At 44.2% G+C, this 26595-nt stretch overlaps 2 protein-coding genes and 2 long non-coding RNA genes across 42 annotated transcripts in view; 2 read left to right on the plus strand and 2 right to left on the minus strand.

Annotated features, from left to right (window-relative positions):
• LOC309661717 (stearoyl-CoA desaturase 5-like) overlaps positions 1-3181 on the minus strand; it is a 238659-nt gene extending 235478 nt beyond the window's left edge. Inside the window, exons 1-2 of one of the 2 annotated variants that reach the window (XM_082463675.1) lie at positions 2621-3181; positions 781-1140 (exon numbers count right to left, since the gene is read on the minus strand). In XM_082463675.1, coding sequence (XP_082319801.1) covers positions 1133-1140; positions 2621-2861 — 249 coding nt within the window. In that variant the 5' untranslated portion in view covers positions 2862-3181 and the 3' untranslated portion in view covers positions 781-1132. Of the gene's footprint in view, positions 1-780; positions 1141-2620 lie in introns of those variants that run through there. The other variant, XR_014264171.1, reaches the window with a different exon arrangement.
• On the plus strand, positions 681-26406 carry LOC309661727. Of its 2 annotated transcripts, none has more exons than XR_014264219.1 (5): positions 681-753; positions 4043-4401; positions 5339-5522; positions 24638-24742; positions 26249-26406. It is a non-coding gene; the product is annotated as an uncharacterized lncRNA (long non-coding RNA). The 2 variants fall into 2 exon arrangements; XR_014264220.1 differs by lacking the exon at positions 681-753 and adding an exon at positions 3786-3888.
• LOC309661749 lies at positions 6587-9415 on the plus strand. The gene is made up of 2 exons (XR_014264248.1): positions 6587-7648; positions 9090-9415. It is a non-coding gene; the product is annotated as an uncharacterized lncRNA (long non-coding RNA).
• SEC31A (SEC31 homolog A, COPII coat complex component) overlaps positions 19539-26595 on the minus strand; it is a 73736-nt gene continuing 66679 nt past the window's right edge. For all 37 annotated transcript variants that reach the window (XM_082463610.1, XM_082463620.1, XM_082463622.1 and 34 more), the window contains 3 exons: positions 24095-24214; positions 21596-21667; positions 19539-20126 (listed from right to left, as the gene is read on the minus strand). In XM_082463610.1, coding sequence (XP_082319736.1) covers positions 19947-20126; positions 21596-21667; positions 24095-24214 — 372 coding nt within the window. In that variant the 3' untranslated portion in view covers positions 19539-19946. The remainder of the gene's footprint in view (positions 20127-21595; positions 21668-24094; positions 24215-26595) is intronic.

Genomic DNA, 26595 nt, shown 5'->3' on the forward strand with positions numbered 1-26595 from the left:
TTACTGCCACGCAAATTACTCTTCGCACAACTGAACACCTAAAACATCCTCTGCTGGGTGCTCTGCATGGATGCCTCCTGTTTCCAGGGCAACCATACCTGGGGTGGAGGGTGGCAAGCAATAATAGATGGGCTAGTTAAGCCTACTGCCTTGACAACTCAGGTCCCTGAAGTGGACGAACAGCCCACTGGTGCATGAACTCAGTCCGAACACTACACAGAGCCAGTGGGAGAGATGATGAAAAGGGCATCCAGTGGGGAGAAATTTGAAGCTCAAGGCACCAGGGCTTTCAATGAAAATAACCCTGATCAACAGTCTCCCTATAGATTCTAGCCATCAGCACACTGATCTTAGCTGTCTCTCTCCCTCACTTCTTCTCTCACAAGCTATCCATCAGATAACATTCACTTACTTGGAATGTTTCTAAGCCACAAGTTTGAATCTTGAAACTACAATATCCACCACTGTCGGCTCTTTTTCTGTTTGTTTGTTTGGTTTTTTTTGGTGGGGGGGGGAGCAATGAAACCCAGGTAGGGAGTGAATCAAGATTCAGGGAATGGAACTGATGAAAAGTAGCTAAGGCAATAGACTATGCAGGAAGGCACAAGGATGGGCTTGGCAACATCACCCACAAAGGGGAACCCAGAGTCCTGCAGTGTTGTTGACTTCTCCGGGGAAGCTGGAGGATTTTGAGGCCGAAGACGGTGTCTTCTGGCCGAGGTCTTTCAGAAGAAAGATTCTGTCTCCACCACGGTGAGTGGCCTGGAAAGGGCAGAGGTGACTGGCAAACGCGGAGAGGGGGCCTTGTCCTTGTGGCTCCTGGTGGGATGCCAGAACCAGCAGATGGGTGGCTGTAAGGGATGGAGCCTGTGGGTCTGTGGAGCTCCAGGCATGTAAGACAATATTTTAAGTGCTCACTTCTCCCTGAGCTCTCTGACTGCGGCTATTAAAGCTAAGCCCCAATCCCCTGGAGGCAGGTGAGCTCTGAAGTCCAAAGGCACAGTCCTGCCCCTGCAGGGAGAAGGAGTGGGGTGGAGAGGGAGCAGCTCCCTGGAGGATCCAGGGCAATAAGGGTTTTGGTTGGCAGGTGGGGGGAGTGTGTCCATGAAGCAATGACTGAGCATCTCACGATCTAGTCATCTGGAAGTAAAGGAAGAAGGAAGACAGGGAGAATGAAACCAACACATAACACTAAAGAAGATGGTGGAAAGGACACTGAATTGAGGAGGTGTACTGAGCAGGGGAGGGCTGAGCAGGGAGGTTACCCGAAGCTTAGGGGGCTCTGGGAGGCTTCACAGATCCCCACAGACGCCCCGCCCCTCTCATCATTCCTCAGCTCTGCTCAGCCACACTCCCCTAAGAGGCCCCCATCTTCTGGAAGAGTTTGCTTCCGAGAGCAGGGACTGCAGAGTTTCAGGGGAAGGCTTGGAAACCAGCGGCCCCATTATGAACCCAGGCATTTGGAGCTGGCACTATGCTAAATAAGACGCCTTGCAGAAAGAGGTTTTCTTATTTTCTTCCTTCCTCTTCCCCTCTGGGAATAAAAGTAGGTTGTGTTTCTCCTGCCCCCGTTCCTTGGCGATCTCGGAAAGGAGAGCTGAAAGGGCTTCTTGGATCATCTCGTCCAACTCTCAGCCCAGGATATCAAGGCCAGCGCCTTTTGTCCCGGCTAATGTGGCCACTGCAGGGACTGAGGCCAAAACCAGTTGCTGGGGCAGGGGGTGTTGGAAGTGGTTCTGAGGTCAGCCACTGGAGTCACGTAGGGCAGGCACTCGGCCCCCGGGCCCCGGGAGGTGGGGGGCATTGGGGGGGGGGGCTCCTGGGCTCCCTCCCATGCCGGCAGGGTTGCGGGTGCTAGGAAAGAGGGTGGCGAGAGGGAGAGCTACAGGTGCGGTGACAGACAGGCACTGGTCAGAAGGGATAGGTCCCAGAGGGGATCTGCTCTGCCACGGTCTAAGCTTTGTGCTGGGGAGCAGAGCGTTCTCGCCGCGGGGTTGGTGTGCTCGCCGAGAAACTTCTGGGACCTTAGAAGTGCAGCTGGGCACAAGAGATCACGGAGCGGGCAGGGATGGGGGCCTTGACGGGGCAGGAAGGGAACTGGTGTCTTCCATCTCCTGCGCGAACATCAAGACTGATCCGGTGCCGGGTCTCTCCACCCCCGCTCCAACTCCCTTTCTTGTCCTGAACTCGGCCCCAAGGTCCGTGGCCCACAGAGGAGACTGAGAAGCCGAAGGGCGGCAGAAAGGAGCGCCCCTGGGACCCGCCTGGGCGACACAATCATCCCATCAGTCTCCCCGCCCTGGAACCCGGGTTCAGCCGGTGCGCCTCTGCGCACAGCGGTGGCGCCGAAGGGCCCCGAGTCCGTCCAGGAGCCGCCAAAGGCGCCTACTCTAGCAGACAGCGGGGGAGGCAGAAGTTGAAAATACCAGCACAGAAATACCTGCCTGTACCAAAGGCCGGACGACTGCAGGCCGGGGGGCCGGGGCGCGTGGTGGGGAGGCGAGCGGAGAGCGGAGGGGGGCTCCGCACCGCCCGAAGCCAGCGGCGACCCGCGCCCCCGCGCGCCCCGGCGCCGCCTCGCCTCGATGCCCCGGGCGCAGGGGCCGCCGGCCGGACTTACCCCACAGCAGAGTGAGCGGCTGGGCTTTGGGGATGAGCGCCAGGGAGTACACGGCCCCCAGGTGGAGCAGGCTCATCAGGAAGACGTTCCTCCAGACGATGTCCTGCCGCCGCCCGCGCGCGCCGGGCTTCTCCCGGCCGCCGCCGCCGCCCTCCGAGCCCTCGACCCCGAAGCCCACACGGATTTCCTCCTTGGCGGTGCGGAAGGGGACCTTCCCCTCGTCGGCGGCCGGGCCTGGCATGGCTGGGGAGAGGCGGGCGCTCGTGGCAGCGGCAGCAAGCAGGCGAGCAGCTGGCGCGGAGCTCTCTGGTGGGGGCGACGGCTTCTGCCTTTTAGGAGGGGATTTCCGCACCTCCCGTCCCCGCCTTCCCGGGGCTTCTCTGCTTCCTTCTCTCTTCTTCTGGCGTTCAGCGCGGCTTAAGGATGCAAATCTTGGCGCCCGGCATCTATTGCTAGCGACTCGCCCCTACCCCTGCCGGGGCTGAACTCTGCGGCGAGGAACTGGAGGCGAGCGCCAGGGGCTGGAGGGGACGCAGGGGGGTGGGGGGAGGGGGTGTGGAAAAAGCCGAGAAAGCGGCGGGGGTGGGAGCGCTCCGAGGGAGGGAGCTGGGAAGAAAGACCCGCATAGCTACAGCCAATCAGGATCGCCTGCGGGGTTCTTAAAGAGAAAGGCGCCCCCTGGGCCTCCGCTGCCCGGGCTCCCCGGGGCCGGACGGGGCAGCCTGCTCGGCAGGCAGCGTGCAGCCTCCGCCCGCGGGTGGGTGAGCGGTGGCTCCCGGGTCAGGGAGCCTGCAAAGGGGCTCACAGCACTTCTGCAGCTGTTGTTGTGTGTTTCTCCGGTTCCCAGAAATACCCTTCCCTTTTGAAAAGACTTCTTTTTGCTTTGAAGCTACGGGCTGGAGGACTTAACAATACTTGCCCCAGGTCGCAACACAAGCTAAGGCCAGATCAGAGTTGAGAATCACAAGTCCCTGTGTCTCCAGGTTCCTATGGCTCCTTGGGCCTGGCAGGGGGGTGGGGGGTGTTGCAGGCAGCCGCTCAACTCTTTTTTTTTTTTTATAAAACACCTTTATTGGAGTATAATTGGTTTACAATGTGGTGTGTCAGTTGCTGCTGTATAACAAAGTGAATCAGCTATACTATACATATATCCCCATATCCCCTCCCTCTTGCGTCTCCCTCCCACCCTCCCTATCCCACCCCTCTAGGTGGTCACAAAGCCCCGAGCCGCTCAACTCCTTATTGGACAGCTTGCAGCCAGACACACAGTAGGTGCTCAAATAATGCCTATTAGATGATGAATAAATGGTTTGGGGGCTGGTTAGTATACAGTAGTGTGCCGCCACTGCGCGGCCCATCGGCCACGCAGCTGTTTGTGGCAAATTCTCCGCTAACCAGTGCGTTTCTGGACTGTCTCCTAAGCCTCGAAGTCAGCACCGTTGAGATGGAGCTTTAGAAAAACATCACCCAGAACGTTCCAAGGAAACTTAACCTCAGAAGAATCGTGTCTGCTCATTCCTCCTCTCCCAACGCAGATAATTTAGAGCTATCCAGAGGGAGCCCTGATCGCACAGAAGTGTAGAGGAGGGTGAGCTGGCCGTGTCCCAAGCAGCTGTGGCTGCACCTGCGGCTGATAGCAGAAGGACAGGGGCCAGGAATGGAAGCTAGGGGCTCTGGATTCTACTTCTAATTCACTGTGACCCAACTCAGTCCTCTGGGGACAGATTTCCTTACCAGGATCTAAGCTTTATTCTTCTTTCCAGCTTGCAAAGTCTATAAATGTGAGTTTGAAAGGATACCATTATGTTGACAAAGAAAGCTGATTTTTGGATCAACTTGTTAGGAATCCTTTCCAGCGTCACAGGAGAGGGAAAAACATTACCAAGGATTGACTACATGAAAGGACCATACATGAGCATCTCATTGTTAGTAGACCAGAATCAGTCCAATCAGCCAGAAAAAACAATACCTAATTTAAAACTGAAGCAACGTATGTGGCTTGTGGAATGGTGGCCACTGAGCCAGTGTTACGGTGTTGCTTCAGTTGGAGCTGAAATTATAGAATGAAGGGACACTTGCCCGGCGCCCAGATAAACGCCGGCCCTGTCATTAGACCAGTGAGACAACAGAACATGAGACTTGAGGGCATAAACTTCATCAGCCTGCTCAACCTTGGCTTTATAATGAACCACTTTTTCTTCTCATGCCCCCTCTGCTCCCCACAGCCACCAGACCCACATCTTCCCTGTGGTTCTCTATTCAGACTGTCCTTTCTCTAGGGGTGGAGTAGTTGCTCTGTCAAAAGCCTCTCTCCGGGTTGTTGTAATGACTCACCGCACCCTCACTCTAACCATTCAGTCATTTGTTGGGCAGGCGGTGCGCTCCAGTCCTGCTATGTGCCAGCACTGGTGCACACTGGGGATACGAGGACGAATAAGGTGTGGTCCATGCCCTAAAGGAGCTCCTCATCTAGGAGGGAAGACAGATCAAACAAGTGTTACCTCTTGGCTATGAACTGGGAAGGGCAGGAAGGTCCAGTCTGTTATCAGAAATAAATAAATAAATAAATTCTTGTTAGGCATCAAGTGTACATACAAAGAGTTCAGGGGAGGCAGCAAAACAGTTCTTTATGTGGCCCCAGAGTACCTTATCTGTTACATAAGCTACTTTATCTTGGCTCTATCTGAAATGAATATCTTCCTCTCTTCCTGCCAACAGGTCAGACTGGGTGTGGCCAATCATTTCAGTTGGTTGGACTCATGATAGAGAAGGGGATGTTTTCATCTGTTGGAGGTGGGAGGACGTGCTCTTCAGGCCTTTCAGATGCTGCTTACAGAAGGATGGCTGAAGGACATTAGCCCCTCCAGATCTAGCCTCAGAGTGACACCTCTACACATACAAGGTATAGTCTTGAATATCCCCTGTGGCATATTATGCCGTCAGGGCTACTGTCTCTTTTCTGCATCTTACTAAAGACCCTAGTATATTTTCTTAGCTTCTGGTCAAGACCCTAGAAGTGGATGGGTATTCATCTCACTCATGGGACAGTAACCCTTATCCTGTCAAACAAAGAATTACCAAAAATGTGATAAGGCCCTATTAGAGGTATGTGCAGGAATTAAGTGGGGCCATGAAGAAAGGAGTAGTTAATTCACACTAGAGGGGAGGAGGCGGGTGACATCTGGGTAAGGGTTTTTTTTTTTTTCTTTCTTTTTTATGGAACTTGATTTTTAAAAATTTTAAATTGTGTTAAAATACGCATAACAATGACCATCTTAATCATTTGTAAGTGTTCACTTCAATAGTGTTAAATATATTCACATGGATATGTAACCAATCTCCAGAACTTTTTCACCCTGCAAAGCTGAAAATCTATACGCATCAAACAACTCTCCATTTCTCTGTCTCCCTACTCCCTGGCCTCCGCCATGTTGTACTTACTGTTTCTATGCGTTTGACTACTCTGGATATCTCATAATATAGTATTTGCCTTTTTGTGACTGGTTTACATCACTTAGCATAATGTCTTCAAGTTTCATCTATATTGTAGCATGCGTCAGAATTTCCTTCCTTTTTTTTTAAAAAAAATAATTATTTATTTATTTATTCATTATTTTTGGCTGTGTTGGGTCTTCGTTTCTGTGCGAGGGCTTTCTCTAGTTGCAGCGAGCGGGGGCCACTCTTCATCGCGGTGCGCGGGCCTCTCACTATCGCGGCCTCTCTTGTTGCGGAAAACAGGCTCCAGACGCGCAGGCTCAGTGGTTGTGGCTCACGGGCCCAGTCGCTCCGCGGCATGTGGGATCTTCCCAGACCAGGGCTTGAACCCGTGTCCCCTGAATTGGCAGGCGGATTCTTAACCACTGCACAACCAGGGAAGCCCTCCTTCCTTTTTAAGGCCAAATAATATACCTGTCTCTCTCTCTCTCTCTCTCTCTCTCTATATATATATATATATACACACACACACACACACACTACATTTTGCTTGTACACTCCATCAATGGACACTGAGGTTACTTCCACCTTTTGGATATTGTGAATAATGCTGCTGTGAACATGGATGTACTGTTATATCTGCTTTCAATTGTTTTGGATATATACCTAGAAGTAGGATTGCTGGATTTTATGGTAATTCTATATTTAATTTTTTTGTGGAACTTCTATACTGTTTCCCATAGCAGCTGCACCATTTTACATTCCCACCAATGGTGCACAAGAGTTCCAATTTCTCCACATCTTCACTAACACTTGTTATATTCTGTTTTTTTTTTTTTTTTTTTGATTACAGCCATCCTAATGGGTGTGAGGTGATATCTCGTTGTGGTTTTGATTTGTAGTTCCCTAATGTTTAGCAATGTTGAGCAGCTTTTCATGTCATCTTTGAAGAAATGTCTATTCTAGTCTTTGCCCATTTTTAAATTAGATGTTGTTTGGTTTTCTGTTGTTGAGTTGCAGGAGTTCTTTATATATTCTGGATCTTAACCCCTTGTTAGATAAATGGTTTGTAAATATTTTCTCCGATTCCATAGTTTGCCTTTTTACTGTTGTGTTTTTGATGCTTAGAAGTTTTAAATATTGATGTAGTCCAATTTACCTATTTTTACTTTTGTTCCCTGTACTTTTGCTGTCGTATTCAAGAAATCATTGCCAAATCCAATGAAGCTCTCTCCCTGTGTTTTCTTCTAAGAGTTTTATAGTTTTTATCTTTTATGTTTAGGTCTTTGATCCATTTTGAGTTAACTTTTGTATATGGTGAATGGTAAGGGTCCATGTCATTCTTTTGCACGTGGATACCAGTTTTTTAAACACTATTTGTTGAAAAGACTCTCCTTTCCCCACTGAATGGTTTTGGCATCCTTGCTGAAGATCATTTGACCATATACTTGAGGGTTTATTTCTGGACTTTCTATTTTATTCCATTGGTCTATATGTCTGTCTTTTTGCCAGTACCACATTGTTTTGATTACTGTTGCCTTGTATTAAGTTTTGAAATCTAGAAGTATGAGACCTCCAACTTTATTCTTCTTTGTCAAGATTATTTTAGTTATGTAGGGTCCAGTGAGATTCCATGTGAATTTTAGGATGCGTTTTTTTCTGATTCTGCAAAAAATGTCACTGAGATTTTTATAGGGATTGCATTAAATCTGGAGATCACTTTGGTTAGTACTGACATGTTAACAGTATTAATTCTCCAGTCCATGAACATGGAATGTTTTTCCATTTATTTGTGTCTTCTTTAATTTCTCTTAGCATCATTTTGTAGTTTTCAGTGTACAAGTCTTTTGCCTCTTCAGTTAAGTTTACAGGGTAAGGATTTTGAAGAAGTACTGTCTAATAGAAATATCATGCATGCCACGAATTCAAGCCACTTGTGTAAATTTAAATTTTCTAATAGCCACATAGAAAGAAACAATAAATTTTAATAACATTTTACTTAACCCAATATATCCAAAATATTATCTTTTCAATAGGTAATCAATGTAAAATTACTGGGACATTTATACTTTTTTTCACACACTGTCTTCAAAATCCAGTGTTTATACTTACAGTACAGCACATCTTAATTCAGATTAGCCTCCTGTGGCTACTGGCTACATATTAGAGAGCACAGTTTTGAAGGATGAGTAGTTTACTAGACAAAGAAATGGAGGAGGGCAACCCAGGCAGAGAAAATAGTGTGAGCAAAAGCTTTTGCATTTGTCACTCAGAGAGATGTCTGGAATATCCGAAGTGAAAGTAGAGAAATGGTGGGAGATGAAGATGAAATGTCATGCAGTGGGCAGCCCATGAAGGTAGGTGGGTGTCTTTCATGCCCAGCAGAAGTAGCATGTGAGGGGAGTCACTGACTGGCTTTATGCAGCGTAATAATATGATCAAGTTTGCATTTCAGAAGGACCACTCTATAAGAGGTGTGGAGAATGATTGGACTGCAGGTAGACAGAGGTAAGACTGAAGGCAAGAAGAGCAGTCAGGGCACCATTTTAAGAGTCTGGTCGATTGATGAGGAGGGTCTGAAGTAAGACAAAGGTACAGATTCTGGAAAAGATGTGTTAGAGAGGAGAAGATAAAGCCAGAGGAACTCAAATAGAAGAACCAACAGGATTTGATGCTTGACTGAAAATGAAGGAGGAGAAATAAAAAGTACAGGATTCTTTCTGGGTCCCTGGGTTGGATATTCAGGTGAAAAACAGTGTCACTTACTGAGTTACTAAATCGTACTGTGTTTATTACCACTTTTGTGAAACGGGGACGATAGTACCTCCCGTACGGTATTTCTATGGTGACTGAAGTTTAGAACAGCGTCTGGCATGTAGCACGGAGTCCATAAATATTAGTCATCTTCATCACCATCACATGGGTCATCATTTCTGAGAAGGGACTGAAGACATATTCAGTATAGTCAACACTTGGTAAATATGCATATAGGCCTGGAGCCCAGCAAAGGTCTAGGCTGGAGAGAGTAACTTAGTGGTAGTTCAATTTAGTAAAATCCATGGCAGTGGAAGCAGTTGCCCAGGGAAGGTAAGAAAAGGACTCAGGATAGACTTCTAGTGAACTGCTATTTGTGAGAATAGCAAAGAAAGAGAAGCCAGTGGTGTGGACAAAGCAGGACTGATGAGAGATGGGGAAGAAGGTGCAGAGTGTGGGAGAGCAACCTCGAATATTACAGGAAGGCTGGGGAGGATGGGAATGAAGAGACCACTTCATACAGAGGTCATCGCTGACCTTTGCCAAGGCCTTTTCATTGAGTGATGGGAACAGACCTTACACAGAGGTGTGTTTAAGAATAAGGAGGAGGAGGGGGACTTCCCTGGTGGTCCAGTGGTTAACCCTGCACTTCCAGTGCAGGGGGGGCAGGTTCGAACCATGGTTGGGGAAATAAGATCCCACATAATGCGCGGCTCGGCCAAAAAAAAAAAAAGAATAAGGAGGAGGAGACAAGCATGGCATACCTATGTAAATTAATTTTCAAGAAGCTTGGCAATGAAGAGGAGAAGGACAGAGAGGTGAAGTTGAGTGTGTTTCTGAGGAATCTGAATATATCTATTGGGTTAGGGAATGATAATGAAAGGTCAAAGTTCAAAAATATAAGAACGAGGATGCTTGATGGAACTATTTTCCTAGGGTTGGGGGTTAGACAGGATGGGATCAGGTGATCAGATGGTTGGCTGAGCTTTGAAGAGAGGGACAGCTTTTTCTTGACACTGGAAGGAAATGAGGATGAGGGCAGATTGAGCTTGCAGAGTGAGCCAGTAAAGTGAGGCAGGGTGCTGTGATTCAGGGCTGGTTTGCTCTGAAGGGAGGTCAGATCACCTGCTAGGTAAGCAGAGTGGGAATTTGGTAGAAAGCTGGGGAAAAGTGATGAAAGATTCCAGGAGCTGTTGAGCAGAATGAGAGAGGAAGCTGACCAAGACCCCTAAAAGGTTGTAGAGCCAAATTAAGGGCCCAAGTAAGAACGGAAGCCACAAGCTCGTAAGGCGCCAGTCTGCACAGTCGTGGTGACACAGCCTCACTCGGCAGTCGGATGGGATCTCCAGATGGAAGTGGGGATGGGGGCTTGATGGGAGGACAAGAGAGCCGGGTGACTGAGGTGCTGGTGAGACAGAAGTTTGTGAGGAGTCCAGGCTGGGGAAAGGGGGAGGAAATGTGATCAGAAGGAAGTGAAGGACTCGCAGGTAGTGGAGGAAGCAAAGGCATCGAGGTTTGGAGGAAGCTGAAGGGTAGATTTCTATCTGTCAGGGAATGAGAGTAAAGGAAGCAATGGCCACTGTGCACCAAGAGTGGGATTCGGAACTTAAGACCTATGGTGGTCGAAGAGTTTCCAATGATAAACTCCAAGGTGAGGCCACAGGGTTATATAGGAGGTGGTGGTCGCTGGAGCTGAGGAGGCTGAGGTATCTGGACAGCACCTTCACAGAAGGCTGAAGTCCCACAGGGAGGCATATGGGTTTAGCTGGAAAGATTGTGAGCCAGGTGCCCAAGGGCTGTGGGGAGGCTTCCTAAACAAGGACAGGTAACAGTTCTCAAATGTCAATGAACAGTTATACAAGTTTATAAACACAAACTACAAAAGGGCAGCTCTGAGATGTACTGGGAGAAAACCGTCATAGCCAGAATGCCTAGGTTCTGGCCAACAGTATGTGCCTCGGAGTAGAAGTTGCTTCAGGTAGGGAGAGAAAGAGGACAGGAGATGAAAGTGTTGGATGGCAACACTACCTATAAAAACTGTGTGTGAGACTTGCTTGTGAGGTGTGTGGGCTGGAGTGGTCAGGAGGGCTTCCTGGAGGTGGTGGCAGCAAACAAGGCCCTGAAAGATAGAATGACCTGGTAGCAACTCCCAGTTGGAACGCTGTGCCAGAGAAGTCTCAGAGATGGGAGTGAGCCTGGCAAAGTATCTAGCTAAACTGTTAATACAAGATTTTTAAAAATTGTATAAGAAAGGTTTGTGGAGGGACTTCCCTGGTGGTCCAGTGGGTAAGACTGCGCACTCCCAATGCAGGGGGCCCTGGTTCGATCCCTGGTCAGGGAACTAGGTCCTGCATGCCGCAACTAAGACCCGGCACAGCCAAATAAATAAGTAAATAAATTAATTTTAAAAAAAAGGAGTTTGTGGAGAAAATGCAAGCTCTGGGGAGGAAGGAAAGAGAAAGAAAAGATCCATTCTTGAAGTAAGAGATTTACAGTGATTCTCATGCCTATGGTTTTCTTAAGGAAATTTAGATTTTGGCTACAGGAACTACAGTGTTGTGAAAATGATCCAGGTTTGGCATGTGAAAACCTGGCTTTGAGTTTGGCTTCACCCCTCTGAATTAGCAAGTCTGAGTACTCTGTGATTTGGGGACCATGACAGTCTCTTAGATCTTCAATTTCATCCTACATAATGTAAGAATTAAGACAGCTCCACGCTGGGAATACTCTGTGCAATTTACCTAATAATCTAAACTTCGGTTTTTTCATGTGCTAAATGGAGATACCCCTTACCTCACAGGAATAGAGCTCAGGACGATGTCTGATACCTAGTTAAGTGCTGAACAATGTTGGTAGTTTATCGGTTTTTAATCATACCAGAGAGATAGACTCCACGCAGTTACGAAACCTGCCTGGCCAGGACGCCAGGATGCTTCTGGGGGCCCCAGACTGGGAAGAGACGCATCCCTGGGTGGGCTGGAGGGATTCAGACCTTGAAGGAAGGGATTCTGGCTGCACCAGGATTCATTTGCTCTGAAGGGAACTATGAAATAAAATAAAATCTCCTGCTCTACTTTATCAAGGTAATCATTTAAGGCAACTCCTTTGCCTCAGGAAGCAATGAGCTCTGCAGCTCTTGTGGATTAAAGGACGGGGGGTTGCCTCTTGGATGAGATGCATGGACAGCAATTTCAAATGTAAACCTCTTTCTGCTCCCAGAGTAAGAAAACCACTCATAGGCTTTAGATTAGAGTGATTTCAGGGGAGCATAAAGTTGGGAAGTTAGCCTCCTAGACATATATACAGTATCAAATAGATAGCTAGTGGGAAGCAGCCTCATAGCACAGGGAGATCAGCTCTGTGCTTTGTGACCACCTAGAGGGGTGGGATTAGGGAGGGTGGGAGGGAGGGAGATGCAAGAGGGAAGAGATATGGGAACATATGTATAACTGATTCACTTAGTTATAAAGCAGAAACTAACACACCATTGTAAAGCAATTATACTCCAATAAAGATGTTTAAAAAATAAAAATAAAAATAAACCTTTCATTTAGAAAAGAAAACAAAACTATGGGAGGATCGGTTTTGAAACACAGCAACACCACGGCATACTAGAAAATTAGTCTTCTCAGCTTCCTTCAATCACAGGAGTGTTGTCATCTCTGCTTCTGTACTAAATGGATTGGAATATTTTCCCCATTAAGATTTTATAGCAGTGGATGAGGGGAAGCTGTTCCTCTGAAAGGAATGCGTCTATTGCTTTGGCTGCGAAGAGAGGAAGGGGTTTTCTTTTAACAAAACCCCAGCCTTACTGCTTAAGACTCTCCCCCCATTTCCTGACCACTCTTCATAGAGTGCTCCAGTTTGGCAGCAGGAAACTGGCCACTGGAAATAGCCAGATGTGAAGACCCTACTTCCTAATTCATAGATAGGAGAGGGTCTACTTAGTGAAAAACCCAACCCAAACCTGCCTCTGATATCACCTGTCAGTGACATGCTGCCCCCTGCATCTTTCCAAGTTACCTTCAGTTTGAATCAATTAAGAGTCCTTCCTTAAGCATCTATCGATTTCGCCTCCTCTAGAAGCCAGCACCGAGCTCAGCTCCACGGACAGAGGAGTGCATGGCTGTGCTCCTGGAACTCCCAGCCCGATAGGGAGGCAGAGAGGGATCAAATAATCCCTACAGGGCGTGCATGCACAGACGCTAACCAGTGCTACGGAGGAGTCACTCCTTTTTACGACCCAGCTGTGACACGTGAACATTTGTCAGTACCTATGCCACATCCCCCTTTGACCAACAGCTGCCTACAAATGAGGTCTACAAACCAAAACAAGGTCCACACTCCTCCCCACTCTCTCTCCCTGCTCCCAAATCCCAGCTCTCTGAATGAACAATCCCTATTGTTGTGGCAGAAGAAAGACAGTGCTGATGAGGTTTTCACCCACATCTCTTCCCGCTCTCCCGTCCACGTCCTCCGACAACACCCACCTTTCTTTTAGGATAGTTATTTTGGTTTCCAAGGGCAGATGAACAGAGAAGCTCTTATTTACTTCTCAGCATTAGCTGCTGTCATTGTTTCTGTTTCAATGACCTTTCTCTTCTTGCTGTGTCCGTTACCACGGGCTGCTCTTAAGGCAAAGGCCCTGTGGTTCTCTAGCTGGGAGAGGGCATTTGTCAAAAGAGTTCAGGAATGTCAAAAGTGTGACCCAGATTTGCAGCACCAGAGGGAAAACTCATTCATTGTTGAGTGTCCTGTGTAATCAAATATAGCGTATTCTTTTTTTAAAATTAATTAATTTATTTTTGGCTGCGTTGGGTCTTCGTTGATGCACATGGGTTTTCTCTAGTTGCGGCGAGCAGGGGCTTCTCGTAATAGTGGTGCACGGGCTTCTCATTGCAGTGGCTTCTCTTGTTGCAGAGCACGGGCTCTAGGTGCATGGGCTCAGTAGTTGTGGTGTGCGGGCTTAGTTGCTCCACGGCATGTGAGATCTTCCCGGACCAGGGCTCGAACCCATGTCCCCTGCATTGGCAGGCGGATTCTTAACCACTGCGCCACCAGGGAAGGCCTAGCATATTCTTGATGTGGGGAACGGGTGTGTAGAAAGGTTAATTTCATGGAAATATTTATCACTGCTGAGGGGGACTCACTACTTAAGGACCTCAAGGCCAAGCAAATATATCTGTCCCAAGTCCTCAAATCAGAAACTTATTTCTTAAATGCCCGCCTATTCATTTCCAACCAAGGAAAGCACTGCATTGATTGTTCTTCAGAAAAATCAATCAACTCTACGAGAGGAAAAAAGGTATCCAAATATAAATAGGCTTGAGTTGTTTCTGTTATCTTTCTTCAAAGCTTTGGTACTATCCCAAAATTGTCTTTGGTTCCTTCTGAAGACTTGTAGGTAACATACAAAGACATTGTGGGACAGGTAGATGGGTCATAGACTTCCAGAGCTGTAAGTGAAATTAGAGATCATCTAGTCCTACCCCCTCATTTTACAGGTGAGAAATGGAGGCAAAAGGAAATGGGGTGGTTTGACCAACAGTAAGTGGCAGAGAAGACACTAGAACCCAGCTCTTTGACTCTCAGATCGGTGCTCTGCTTCACTGTCCCTCGTGAAGATGTAATTATAGCAACTGGGATAGAGCGGGCTCTCTAGTAGCTTTTTCTTTTACACGTAGATATTCTTTATTTTTTTTTAATTTTTATTTTACATTGGAGTACAGTTGACTTAATTAAACTTAAAAACTTTTGCACAGCAAAGGAAACCATAAACAAGACAAAAAGACAACCCTCAGAATGGGAGAAAATATTTGCAAATGAAACGACAGGATTAATCTCCAAAATATACAAACAGCTCATGGAGCTCAATATCAAAAAAAGGCCAAACAATCCAGTTAAAAAATGGGTGGAAGACCTAAATAGACATTTCTCCAAGGAAGACATACGGATGGCCAAGAGGCACATGAAAAGATGCTCAACAGCACTAATTCTTAGAGAAATGCTAATCAAAACTACAATGAGGTATCACCTCACACTGGTCAGAATGGCCATTATCAAAAAATCTAGAAACAATAAATGCTGGAGGGGGTGTGGAGAAAAGGGAACCCTCTTGCACTGTTGGTGGGAATGTAAATTGATACAGCCACTATGGAGAACAGTATGGAGGTTCCTTAAAAAACTAAAAATAGAACTACCATACGACCCAGCAATTCCAATACTGGGCATATACCCTGAGAAAACCATAGGTCTAAAAGAGTCATGTACCAAAATGTTCATTGCAGCTCTATTTACAATAGCCAGGACATGGAAGCAACCTAAATGTCCATCGACAGATGAATGGATAAAGAAGATGTGGCACATATATACAATGGAATATTACTCAGCCATAAAAAGAAATGAAATGGAGGTATTTGTAATGAGGTGGATGGAGTTAGAGTCTGTCATACAGAGTGAAGTAAGTCAGAAAGAGAAAAACAAATACAGTATGCTAACACATATATACGGAATCTAAGGGAAAAAAAAAAAAGGCCATGAAGAACCTAGTGGCAAGACGGGAATAAAGACACAGACCTACTAGAGAATGGACTTGAGGATATGGGGAGGGGGTAGGGTGAGATGTGACAGGGTAAGAGAGTGTCATGGACATATATACACTACCAAATGTAAAATAGATAACTAGTGGGAAGCAGCCGCATAGCACAGGGAGATCAGCACGGTGCTTTGTGACCACCTAGAGGGGTGGGATGGGGAGGGTGGGAGGGAGGGAGATGCAAGAGGGAAGAGAAATGGGAACATATTGTATATGTATAACTGATTCACTTTGTTATAAAGCAGAAGCTAACACACCATTGTAAGGCAATTATACTTCAATAAAGATGTTAAAAAAAAAAAAAAAAAAAAAAAAAGAACTACCATACGACCCAGCAATCCCACTACTGGGCATATACCCTGAGAAAACCATAATTCAAAAAGAGACATGTACCCCAATGTTCACTGCAGCACTATTTACAATAGTCAGGACGTGGAAGCAACCTAAATGTCCATCGACAGATGAATGGATAAAGAAGATGTGGCACATATACAAATGGAATATTACTCAGCCATAAAAAGAAACAAAATTGAGTTATGTGTAGTGAGGTGGGTGGACCTAGAGTCTGTCATACAGAGTGAAGTCAGAAAGAGAAAAACAAATACAGTATGGTAACACATATATATGGAACCTGAAAAAAAAAGGTACTGATGAACCTAGTTGCAGGGCAGGAATAAAAAGGCAGACACAGAAAATGGACTTAACATGGGGTGGGAGGGTGAAGCTGGGGTGAAGTGAGAGTAGCATCGACATATATACACTACCAAATGTAAAACAGTTGGCTGGTGGGAAGCAGCAGCATAGCACAGGGAGATTGGCTCAGTGCTCTGCGATGACCTAGAGGGGTGGGATAGGGAGGATGGGACGGAGGCTCAAGAGGGAGCGGATATGGGGACATGTGTATGTATATGGCTGATTCGCTTTGTTGTGCAACAGAAACTAACACAGTATTGTGAAGCAATTATACTCCAATAAAGATCTATTAAAAAAAAAAAAAAGAATCCACCTGCCAATGCAGGGGACATGGGTTTGAGCCCTGGTCCGCGAAGATCCCACATGCCACAGAGCAACTAAGCCCATGCACCAAAACCACTGAGCCACAACTACTGAGACTGCATGCCACAACTACTGAAGCCCACGTGCCTAGAGCCCGTGCTCTGCAACGAGAAGCCACCACAATGAGAAGCCCACGCACCACAACGAAGAGCAGCCCCTGCTCGGCGCAACTAGAGAAAGCCCGCGCGCAGCAACGAAGACCCAACGCAGCCAAAAAGAAATACATCTTTAAAAAAAAAAAGAAATGGACTAAAAAAAATCAACAGGGTGTGCAGCTCCACTAAAAAAATGATCTCAGACATTACTGAGTAATGATGTTTATACAAAGTTATTCTAGGTGACTAACATTGTTTGCAAAGTAAATACTTTAGCAGGTCTCTGGAAACATTAAACCAGAGTGTAAAAAACATGCACCACGGTTAAACCAAAGTCTATTTCCTTTTGTTTGATTTTATTAGGTTTTTCAAGGTCTGTCCCAACACCCTAAAACCCACACATTCCGTATCTCCCAGAGGGGAGAGAAAGCAAACAGCTGGAAATTTAGGAGTGGTGCAGTCTGACCCCAATCAGCTCGTAGGGGCACTACTCAACCTGAGCCTGAGTGAATGGTATGGTCACCAAAGCCCTGAGCAGAGCAGATGCTACAGAAATGTATGTAAAACCAGTGTGCCAGTAAAAGTGGAACTATAAAGCTAATTTGAGCACTTTTTCTTTGTAATTTAGTTTGGTTAAAAGATTTGGAGCATTTATCTGTTAGAGGAAACAGTTAAGAGCTTCTGTGCATAGGCAGTCCTTCTTCACTGAATAATTGGAGATGCTACCTGCCTGTGACTTCTTCAGCATCTGATGAACACCCTGATAGATTTGTCAGGGGTGACATTTGGGAATGCTGCCACCGCAGCAGTTGAACGACAAAGAGGGGTGCATACGTATATATGTATGTGTGCATTTGTAGATGTCCATTCCAAATGAAGTCTCCACCATGGTTGAGCAGTCAACAGATGGCCTTGCAGTCGTTCTTAGGTGAACACAAATCTGGTTCAGGAGACAAGCGGTTATCAGAAAAGTGTTAACCGGTCACCATCCCTCCCTTTATCTTTCAGGCAGGTATTAAATAGAGTACATCTGGTTGCCAGGAATCCTACTGCATCTTTCCGTCCTCCAGCATACATGGGAATTTTCTGAATCCAAAGGAATATATAGGCTTGTTGGACTCTCAACAGTCAGATGCAGAGCAGTTGTTTCCAACTTTCTCCTGCTGCCACACTATTAGAATGAACCACCATCTCTATCAGCCGTGCATCCCACACACATAAACCTTCTCAGACGGGGCCTAAGGTACATCCATCCAATCCAGCCCAAAAGGTCATACGCAGAGTGGAGGAGAGGAGCAGGTGAAGTATGAGAAAGCACGTCCCAGGGATCTGCTATGTCTCCCAGCCAACACCCAGCCCCACCTACCAGTTTCCCTCGCACCCCTTTCCTTGTTCGCTTTTCTTCAGGAAAACAAACTGCTCTCTTCCCATAATCTCCTGTTATCTTCATACTGCAAGACTAAACTCTATTTTGGGTTCAAGTCTTCTTACCTCCATCCACTTGTAACAGCTGCTCAGATGTCAGTGGCAAATCGTTTGTTTATACTCATACTTGTAAAATCTTTGGGGTTGGTCAGGGCTCCACTGCCTCCTATTCCTGTTTCTCATCTTTTGGAATTTTTTTTGGTAAAACGCTGCCAGTTATGCCATTGTCATGTCAAGGTAATCATGCAGCCATAACACAAATCCTAACTATAAGGGCAATACATCAAAAAAATTACTAGAGGCCAGCCTGCTGTTCAGATGGGGTCTTGGGCTGACACCACAGTCGAGGGTCAGGTCCAGAAGGTCAAGTCGCCACTTCAGTGAGTCATAGGACTGACTCAGACCACCAAACTCCCAGGGAGCTGATATATCACCCCACTCGTGAGGCTCCAATGCTCATTCATGTTATTAAGGTCCTCCTTTTTTAGTTATAAAACTATTTTTATTTTTTAATGTCTTTTTTTTTTTTGGCTGCATTGGGTCTTCATTGGTGTGCGTGGGCTCTCTCTAGTTGAGTCCAGTGGGGGTTACTCTTTTTTGCAGTACGCAGGCTTCTCATTGCGGTGGCTTTTCTTGTTGCGGAGCACAGGCTCTAGGCACTCGGGCTTCAGTAGTTGTGGCACGTGGGTTCAGTAGTTGCAGCTCGCGGGCTCTAGAGCGCAGGCTCAGTAATTGGGGCGCACAGGCTTAATTGCTCCACAGCATGTGGGATCTTCGCGGACCACGGCTCAAACCTGTGTCCCGTGCATTGGCAGGCGGATTCTTAACCCCTGCACCACCAGGGAAGTCCCTATTTTTCTTTTTAAAAGAGGGGTTTAATTTGGTGAGCAGGGAATCCCAGCAAAGGAAATTAAGAGGGTCTTGCAAACTATGTCACTTAGGCTGCAAAATGCCTGATGAGCTGCACTTAGTCCTTGAAACAGCACCTGTCTTCACAGTAGTCACACTTTTTATCTTCTGCTTTTCCAACTCACTTAGGTAAAATTGCTTAAACAACGAAAATTATTAGTATCTAATTCTCCTCAAGATTCTATGGGGACCATTATCTTTTGTTTACCACACTGTTCTTCAGACAGATTACAATAAAATCATTTGACGAAAATACTGTCTGAAAATATGTCGATTCAGGAGGCTGACAGAAGTTAAAGCTTTCTTTCTGAACTTAAGTACCTCAGAGAAATAGGTAACTTTTAAAAAATGGATGAATAAGTTTCTAAATATAAAATGGAGACAATTCAATCTTAAAACTCAAACAGAATATTGAAAACATTAATAGAAAAAAGTTCAATGCATCCTACAGAATGAAAATGCTCAATCTTTTCCTATAGATACTTAAAACTAGTGATCCCACTTTTCATTAATATTTGCTAAAATCTATGTAGCAGCCTCTAGATTTAGTTATTTGTTCAGGACCAAAGTGAAGCCAAAGCCACAAAAAATAGAGATTAAACTAAACTGTGAGTAGCCGTTTCAAAAAAAGACTACATACACATAAATGGGATTACACACTTTAATCTGATTGACACGGAGGAAGTAAGGAGGACATGAAAGAAATTTAGTTGCAGCTCTGCTTTACACATAACCAAAGGCTCCTTCTCCAAAAAGTAAACCTGAGGTTTCAAAAACCATATTTTATCAGAATACTTCAGGAAAGCATAGTATGTGTAATCCAGGAAATACATTATTTGCAGAATAGGAAAATCATCACAGGCAATAAAAGATTACAACAAAAGAAAGCACCAGGGTTTTGAGCAGGTCTAAGGTGAGTATATCTGCAGAAACAATGTAAATGTTCTTGACTGGCTGCTATGGAAACATGCTAAGGAGGACTGGTCCACATCTTATCGTTTTTTAAAACATGTTTCTTTGGAAAAACGGCAATAGTGGCTGAGAGTGAAGCCATCCTTTAGACACCCAGCTTATTGGCCTGGGTGAGAACCACTTTGAGAACTGGCATGAAAGCAGAGGTCTCACTGAAGTTGCTGGTGCTGACTATGTGCGTATGGATGGTCAAGCCTTCTGAGTAGTTTCGAGTCTCAATGCTCCTTGCGATGTTGTGTAAACCATTGATGATTGTTGGTGAAAGCTGAAGTAAAGGTGGAATTGAGAGAGAGAATTAAATTAAGGAAGAATTTTCCATGAGACCCTCTATAAACATTAAACCCTGATATTTAAGAGGAGCTTGAAATAAACTTTATTTCAAAAATGTATAAACTGGTGAGCATTTCTAGAAAGATTCTCGGAACAACCAACACTTAAGTTATAAAAGAGAACCATGACAAAATGATTATGTAAGGAATTACTTACGAATTATACATGTATGATAAGCCAGGTATTTTCTTACAGAAAAGCCAGATTTCCTTCCCCAAGTTGAAATGTTAATGTCTCTCTCCACTTAAGAGCTTTCTTACTATTTTATTTTAGATAACTTAAATATTTTAAATAACTAAATTATTTTAGATAACTGTCTCACACCTTTTAAAATTTTTCCTATGTACATGAAGGAGTTTCACGATTCTTAATTATGACATCTCGAAGTAGGGGCCCAATTTACTCTAAAACCTTGTGGACAATAGAAACCTTGCACTTCTGGTCCACTGCCATTAGGAGGGCAACAGTCCTCATCATGTACTCAATTTGCCAGTTCTTAACTGCTTTTCATAATCCTGTCATCTCTTAAAATTGTAAGACCTCTATTTTTTTTCCCCCCATGTCATTACTTGGCATTCATGTCCATACTTTTTAGAGAAGACTTTATTTTGGATCAGTCCATGGGCCACGCCACTTCCACTGTTATATCAACTTTCTCTGGTTTGGTTCTCAGGAGACAAATGGTTATTTTTAGCTGATGGCATTGATATGGGGAATGGGGAAGAGATGTTAAAATGCAAAAATGTGAAAAAGTCCCAATTCTTTTTTCTCTCCTAGTGCTTTCATTAATAAAACAAAACAATTCTAGAAAGGAATGGAGAGGTTAGGAGGGACAAGAGAACAGAACACACAGGGCATTTACTCCTTACTGCCGACCATCTTCATAGTTATACACATTGATCTGCTCAATTTGTGGCTACCTTTGGCTTTGCCTTTCTGTAATAGCTATTCTAAAAGAAAAGGATCAGAGTCTTAGACTACGAAAGAGATTACAGATTTGGTCTCTGGAAAACAGAGTATCTGCCCACTCTCTGATTTCTTAATTCAAGGGACATATAAAAATGAATAGAAGGCCAGTTACCGTAGGACCAGTACAAGCCAGTTTGTATATCTGCTCTTTGTCATAAAAAAGGTTAAAAATTCTCTCTCCCTCTTAATCTCTCTCTCTCACACACACACACACACACACACACACACACACACACACACACACTGCCCTATCCCCTTTTCCCCGGTGACTGAAATGAAAGATTTAGACAGAGAAAAGTCCACTCTATGAACTGTCACGATCATTTTGCCCCCAAGCATACTATATATTACATGCAAGTGCTGATGAGACACTTATTTTACTAGCAACCAGGAATAAATGATTATCATAAATCCTTCTTTTCCCCACAAACTTACTGTCTGTTCCCTAAGTTTATCATACAGAAACTCCAAACGTTTGCTGGCATCATCTAGCTTCCTCTTGGTTTGCTGCAGGAGAGAAAAAACAGGCATGTTATATATGAACAATAACTTTTATCCCAAGAACTTGCGTTATCTCATTTCACTAAACCTTACAGTCATGATGTTGGACAGCTTCATTTTATAAAGAAATGGAGATAGCTAAGACCGAGGAACTTGAACAGATTATTAGAACAGAGATCAGTATCTATTAAGGCAGGGAGGGCAAGAAAGTGAGAGCCTTCCTCCTAGGGTGCAAAGTGGAGCACTGGCTGATTTCACGGGGACTGCGGCTCACGTGAGGTGAGTGAGTGCCCATCTACACTGTGTGCACAGGCAACACGAAGGGCCACCTGGAGGCAGCAAGGGGTCAGTGTACTACAGAAAGGAAGGTCTAACAGTTACTGTAAATTAAATAAAATGAACATTATGGGCGCTAGAAGGCAAACATACAGGTGAACTGTGGAATCTCAAAGTACTACTTATACGCTCAGTCACATTTGGTACATTTAATCCTGTCTTATTCTGGGCCTTTAAAACACCAAAAAAAGGAGAAAATTATCTTTTGGTGGCTTAAGATTATTAAGAGGGAAGTGTTAAAATGAGTTCTTAAATTAAGGAGTCCTCCTACCCTCATCCTAGTACTGTGAGTATAGTGAGAGAAAACTATCCTAAAAGTAAAGGTTTAAAATTATACTGTGATTAACTTAATATCTACATTATACAACAGCCTTAAAAGTGACACTGCTTTTCAATATTTACTGAGTGACTACTACGTGCCATGCTGGGACAGTGTTGTGTCTCATGGATCTCATATTCTATTGGGTGGGGAAAGGATACTAAATAAACAATATATTGTATGTCAGATGGTGATGAGTGCCATGAAGAAAAGTTAACAGGGTAAGGGGGTCAGCAGTGTTGGCAGTATGACGTGGTAAAAAAGTCCTGACGGTTAATGGGACATCTGAGCAGACACCAGGAACAAGTGAGCAAGAGCTATGCAGCTCTGTGGGGAAGAGTTTCAGGCAGAAGGAGCCACAGGTACAAAGTCTCTGATGCTGACACGTGCTTGGTATGTTTGAGGAGGGAATGTCAGTGTGTCAGAAGAGGAGTGCGGAAGAGGTGACGCCATCGAGGATAACCTTACAAACTAAGCTGTGCTGCACAATTACGTTGTGCTGTTTGGACATAACTGAAGTGGAAATAAGAATAAAGCCATACTATAAAAATGATGTCAAGTATTGATTAAGATGGACTTTTGTGGAGGGTTCAAAGTTAATCCCACGTAGCTACCAGCAGAAGTCCTGGGCGGTATTTGAACTTCCTCCCCAACTAGTGACAGGAACAGTTTGTCTTTCTCTTCTGCCCAGGGGTCCTGGGTCACCAGAAGGAAGGTGATAGGGTGACCTGGAGGAGGGGAAGCTCAACACAAATTTCCTAAGCTAGGCCATGTACGAGGTGTCCTCCCAACCTCTATTTACATTAACTCATGCCTGAAGGAAGACTGGAGCTTTCCCACATTTTTATTAGGATTCCTCCAATTTGTATGATGAGGACCTGTCTGCCTAGGAGACACTGTACACTTACCTGTTTAACAGCTTCACCTGTTCTCTGTTCCTAGCTTCGTCTTTCCATTGCTCCCAGAATGCCAGGCGCTAAGGTTTATGTTACCTTTCCCCTGCCTCTGCTTTCCTGACACTTTCAGTGCAGAGAATTGCTTTCCAAAAGACTGGCAGAAGGCTGCACATATTAATACTCAATGTTTGATGAAACAACAAATTCCAGAAGCTGTTTTTCAAGCAGACAACTGGCCAGTGACTAAATAAACATATTCAATGTTTGTTGGCAGAAAGTGAAATTTCATCTAAAACAAAACTGGCTTTGTGGAATTTTTGTTGTTGCCAATACAGTCATCCTCTAATAAACTGAGTAAAATCAGTTACTTTGACTATGAATATGACTCCAATATCTAAAGCACTGAACTATTTTTAAGGTCTTAGCAAAGTTAAAGATTGTCTATCTACTTTTAAAAGCTTTGATGTAAGCTCAGAAAGAAACCCCAAATCTGAGTTTCACCGTTCTGTTGTATTTTTGTGCTGGGCATAAGGTTTGCCGATGAGACTCAGTGCCGCATAGTGGTGGAAAGCATGAATTCTGGAGCCAGACTAGGTTCGAATGCTGGCTCTGCCTTAATTATTACGTAATTGTTTTTTGCCTTAATTTCCTCCTCTGTAAATAAATATGAAAAACCTATCTACCATGAGGTTGTTTTAAGGGTTAAAGTTATATGTAAAAAGCAGTTGAATGTTTTTTTATATGTACAGCAAACTATATATAAGTGCTAGCTTTACTACTTTTGCATAAACTTTCAAAATACATCTTGTAAGACTTTAAGCAATCATTATAGAAGCGCTCCATAAGGGATTCTTTTAATTAAGCAAAATAAAAAATACATACAGGATCTGTGGCTGAAGAGAGGCAGCGCTGAATAAGATCCTCAAATGTGGTCTTTAGAATGAGGTGTTCATCTGGAATAGGTTTCTTGGTAATTTTTTCTGTTGGCAAAGACTGCACATGCTGGAATAAATAATACCATAAAATGACTAGAAATGACCAGAAGTTACCTATACACAAAGCCCTGAATCTGTGATAAAGAGAAACCAATGACCTTGTAGATAGGCTATTCAAAATCAAATGAAAAATTAACATGTGAAATCACTTGGGATAAGCAAACATAAAAATCAGATATTCAGTAGAAGATACAGGTACTCTTTCTACAGCTTCTATTTTCAAAAAATAGGATGGATATAAAGTATTTGATTAATTATGGAACATACGTTGATCACTATTTTATATAACTGATGGGAAGGAGACCTGTGCCAGTAGGAAATGGAAAGAACAAGGCATTTACAAAGTTGGCTGTGGCGGCTTCTTTTGCTTGTTGGCTCATTTTTGTTTATCCTGCCTGACGTTCTTCTATTCTTTGGTTTACTCTTGGAGGGTGTTAACTGGGCTATTATCAAACTGCAAGATTAAACCAAAGGTGAGAACAGAAGAGACCATGATCTTACTGAATGTACAGATGGGAAAACAAAGAAGGAATGTGTAAGTGTTTAAAGTTTTGACTGACTAGTTCATTCATAGAAAACATTAGGCAATTATGTATTAGGCATTGGCTAGGTATTGGTGAGCCAATACGGAAATGATCTCATCCCTCAGGGAGTTTACAGGCTGATGGAGGAGAGAGAATGTTTGAAAATGTCATAAATGTATGTAAAATAGCAACTGTGGTTAAGTTAACATCACTGGAACCAACAGACAATATAATTGGGATTTAACTGAGGGGAAGGCTCTTGAAGGAAGTTATATCAGAAGGGTAAGTAGGAGTTAACCAGTTAAATGGGGGAGGAAATGCATTCCAGACAGAAGAACGTGTACACAGTCAGGATCATGATACAAGGGACTGAAAGGGGGGTCACTGTAGCTGGAGCAGAGAGAGCGAGCAAGGAGGAGTGTGAGCTGAGCGATTCCAGACAATGTGAAATACTTTGGTCTTTATCCTGGGAACAATGGGAAGCTGTAACGTTTTAAGCAATGAGGAGATAAGACCAGATAAGAGATGAGTCAAAGTAGATGCTGGCAGACCAACTAGAGGCTCCTGCACTGCTTAAGACTGGAGACGAAGGTAGCATGGACTAGACTGGAAATGTAGAGAAGGGATTTGAGAGAGATTTTAAAGTAATATCAACAAGACTCGGGGATAGCTCTGAAAAACAGGTTAAAGGAAAAAGAATATAAAGATGATGCCCAGGTTTTTGGCTGGATTAAATAGGAAGGGTTATGGTGCCATTCGCTGAAACAGGACACACCAAAAGACGACTAGGTTTGGGAGGAAGACGATGAGTTAGATTCTGGATATGTTAAGTGTGAGGTGCCTCAGAGACATCCAGGTGGAGAGGAAGCTGGACACTAGGGCCTGGCTGAACACACGCCTCCGTGCAGCTCTCCCTTTCAGCGGTAACTGGGGTTCTGGCCCAGATGAGCGCAGCTTGAGCACCCAGCTCTAAACAAAAGTGGACGGCTTCACAAACACCACAGACGTGTAATTATACAAAATTAACAGTGCGTCTTTGTAATTTTATATATTCTCGTGGAAAGAAGAAGGTCCTCCCATCTCCATCAGAACACTTGTTTTCATAATGCAACTGTTAATGTTTAGAAGTTCCTTAGGCAGAAATCTCTTAACAGCAAAACATAGTCTTGTGGTAGAGATATAATCTTTACAAATTTGACTTCAGAGAGTCAAAGACAATAACAGACAGAAGAGCTAGTTTTATACTTGGGCAGGAATTGATTTCATCTTATGTTGAGCTGTGACCCAACTTCTTTACTTTTCATGAATAGATCAAAATGTTTCTCTTTGTATGTCTAAGTCAGTTATATGGAAATATGATAGATTTTTCATCATCTAGAGCCCTGCCAACTAGCTGTTTGTATGTGAAAAGCAAGCACAAATCTATATCTCCATCTAAAGATATGGCTATATTATTAGCTCTTATACATACACAAGAAAATATATAACTCATTACATTTTTATTTTCTATTTTAAAGGAAAAAACCTTTGGAAACAGCTTCTGCTTAGCAACCTTGGATGCAAATATGGATTCAACTGATCTTAAATTGTGGCTACTGATTAGATCAAATGAAATACTGTAATTGCCAAGTTACTGTTAACATATACTAGTAAATAGATAAGCTCCTTCTAGAAAGTTTGTACATGGCCTTGTCATTGAAAAATAATATACATACATGAACAATCTTAAAAAAAAAGGTATTATTTTTAAGTTGTCTAAATTGAAATCAAATTGAGGTAATAATAAAGGTATAAACATAAAAGTTAAAACGTTAAGAAAACATACCGAAATAGAGCCATCTCCCACTTCCACAGATTTACTGTT

Source organism: Balaenoptera physalus, assembly GCF_965194825.1.
Source record: "Balaenoptera physalus genome assembly, chromosome: 5".
NCBI lineage: Eukaryota > Metazoa > Chordata > Mammalia > Artiodactyla > Balaenopteridae > Balaenoptera > Balaenoptera physalus.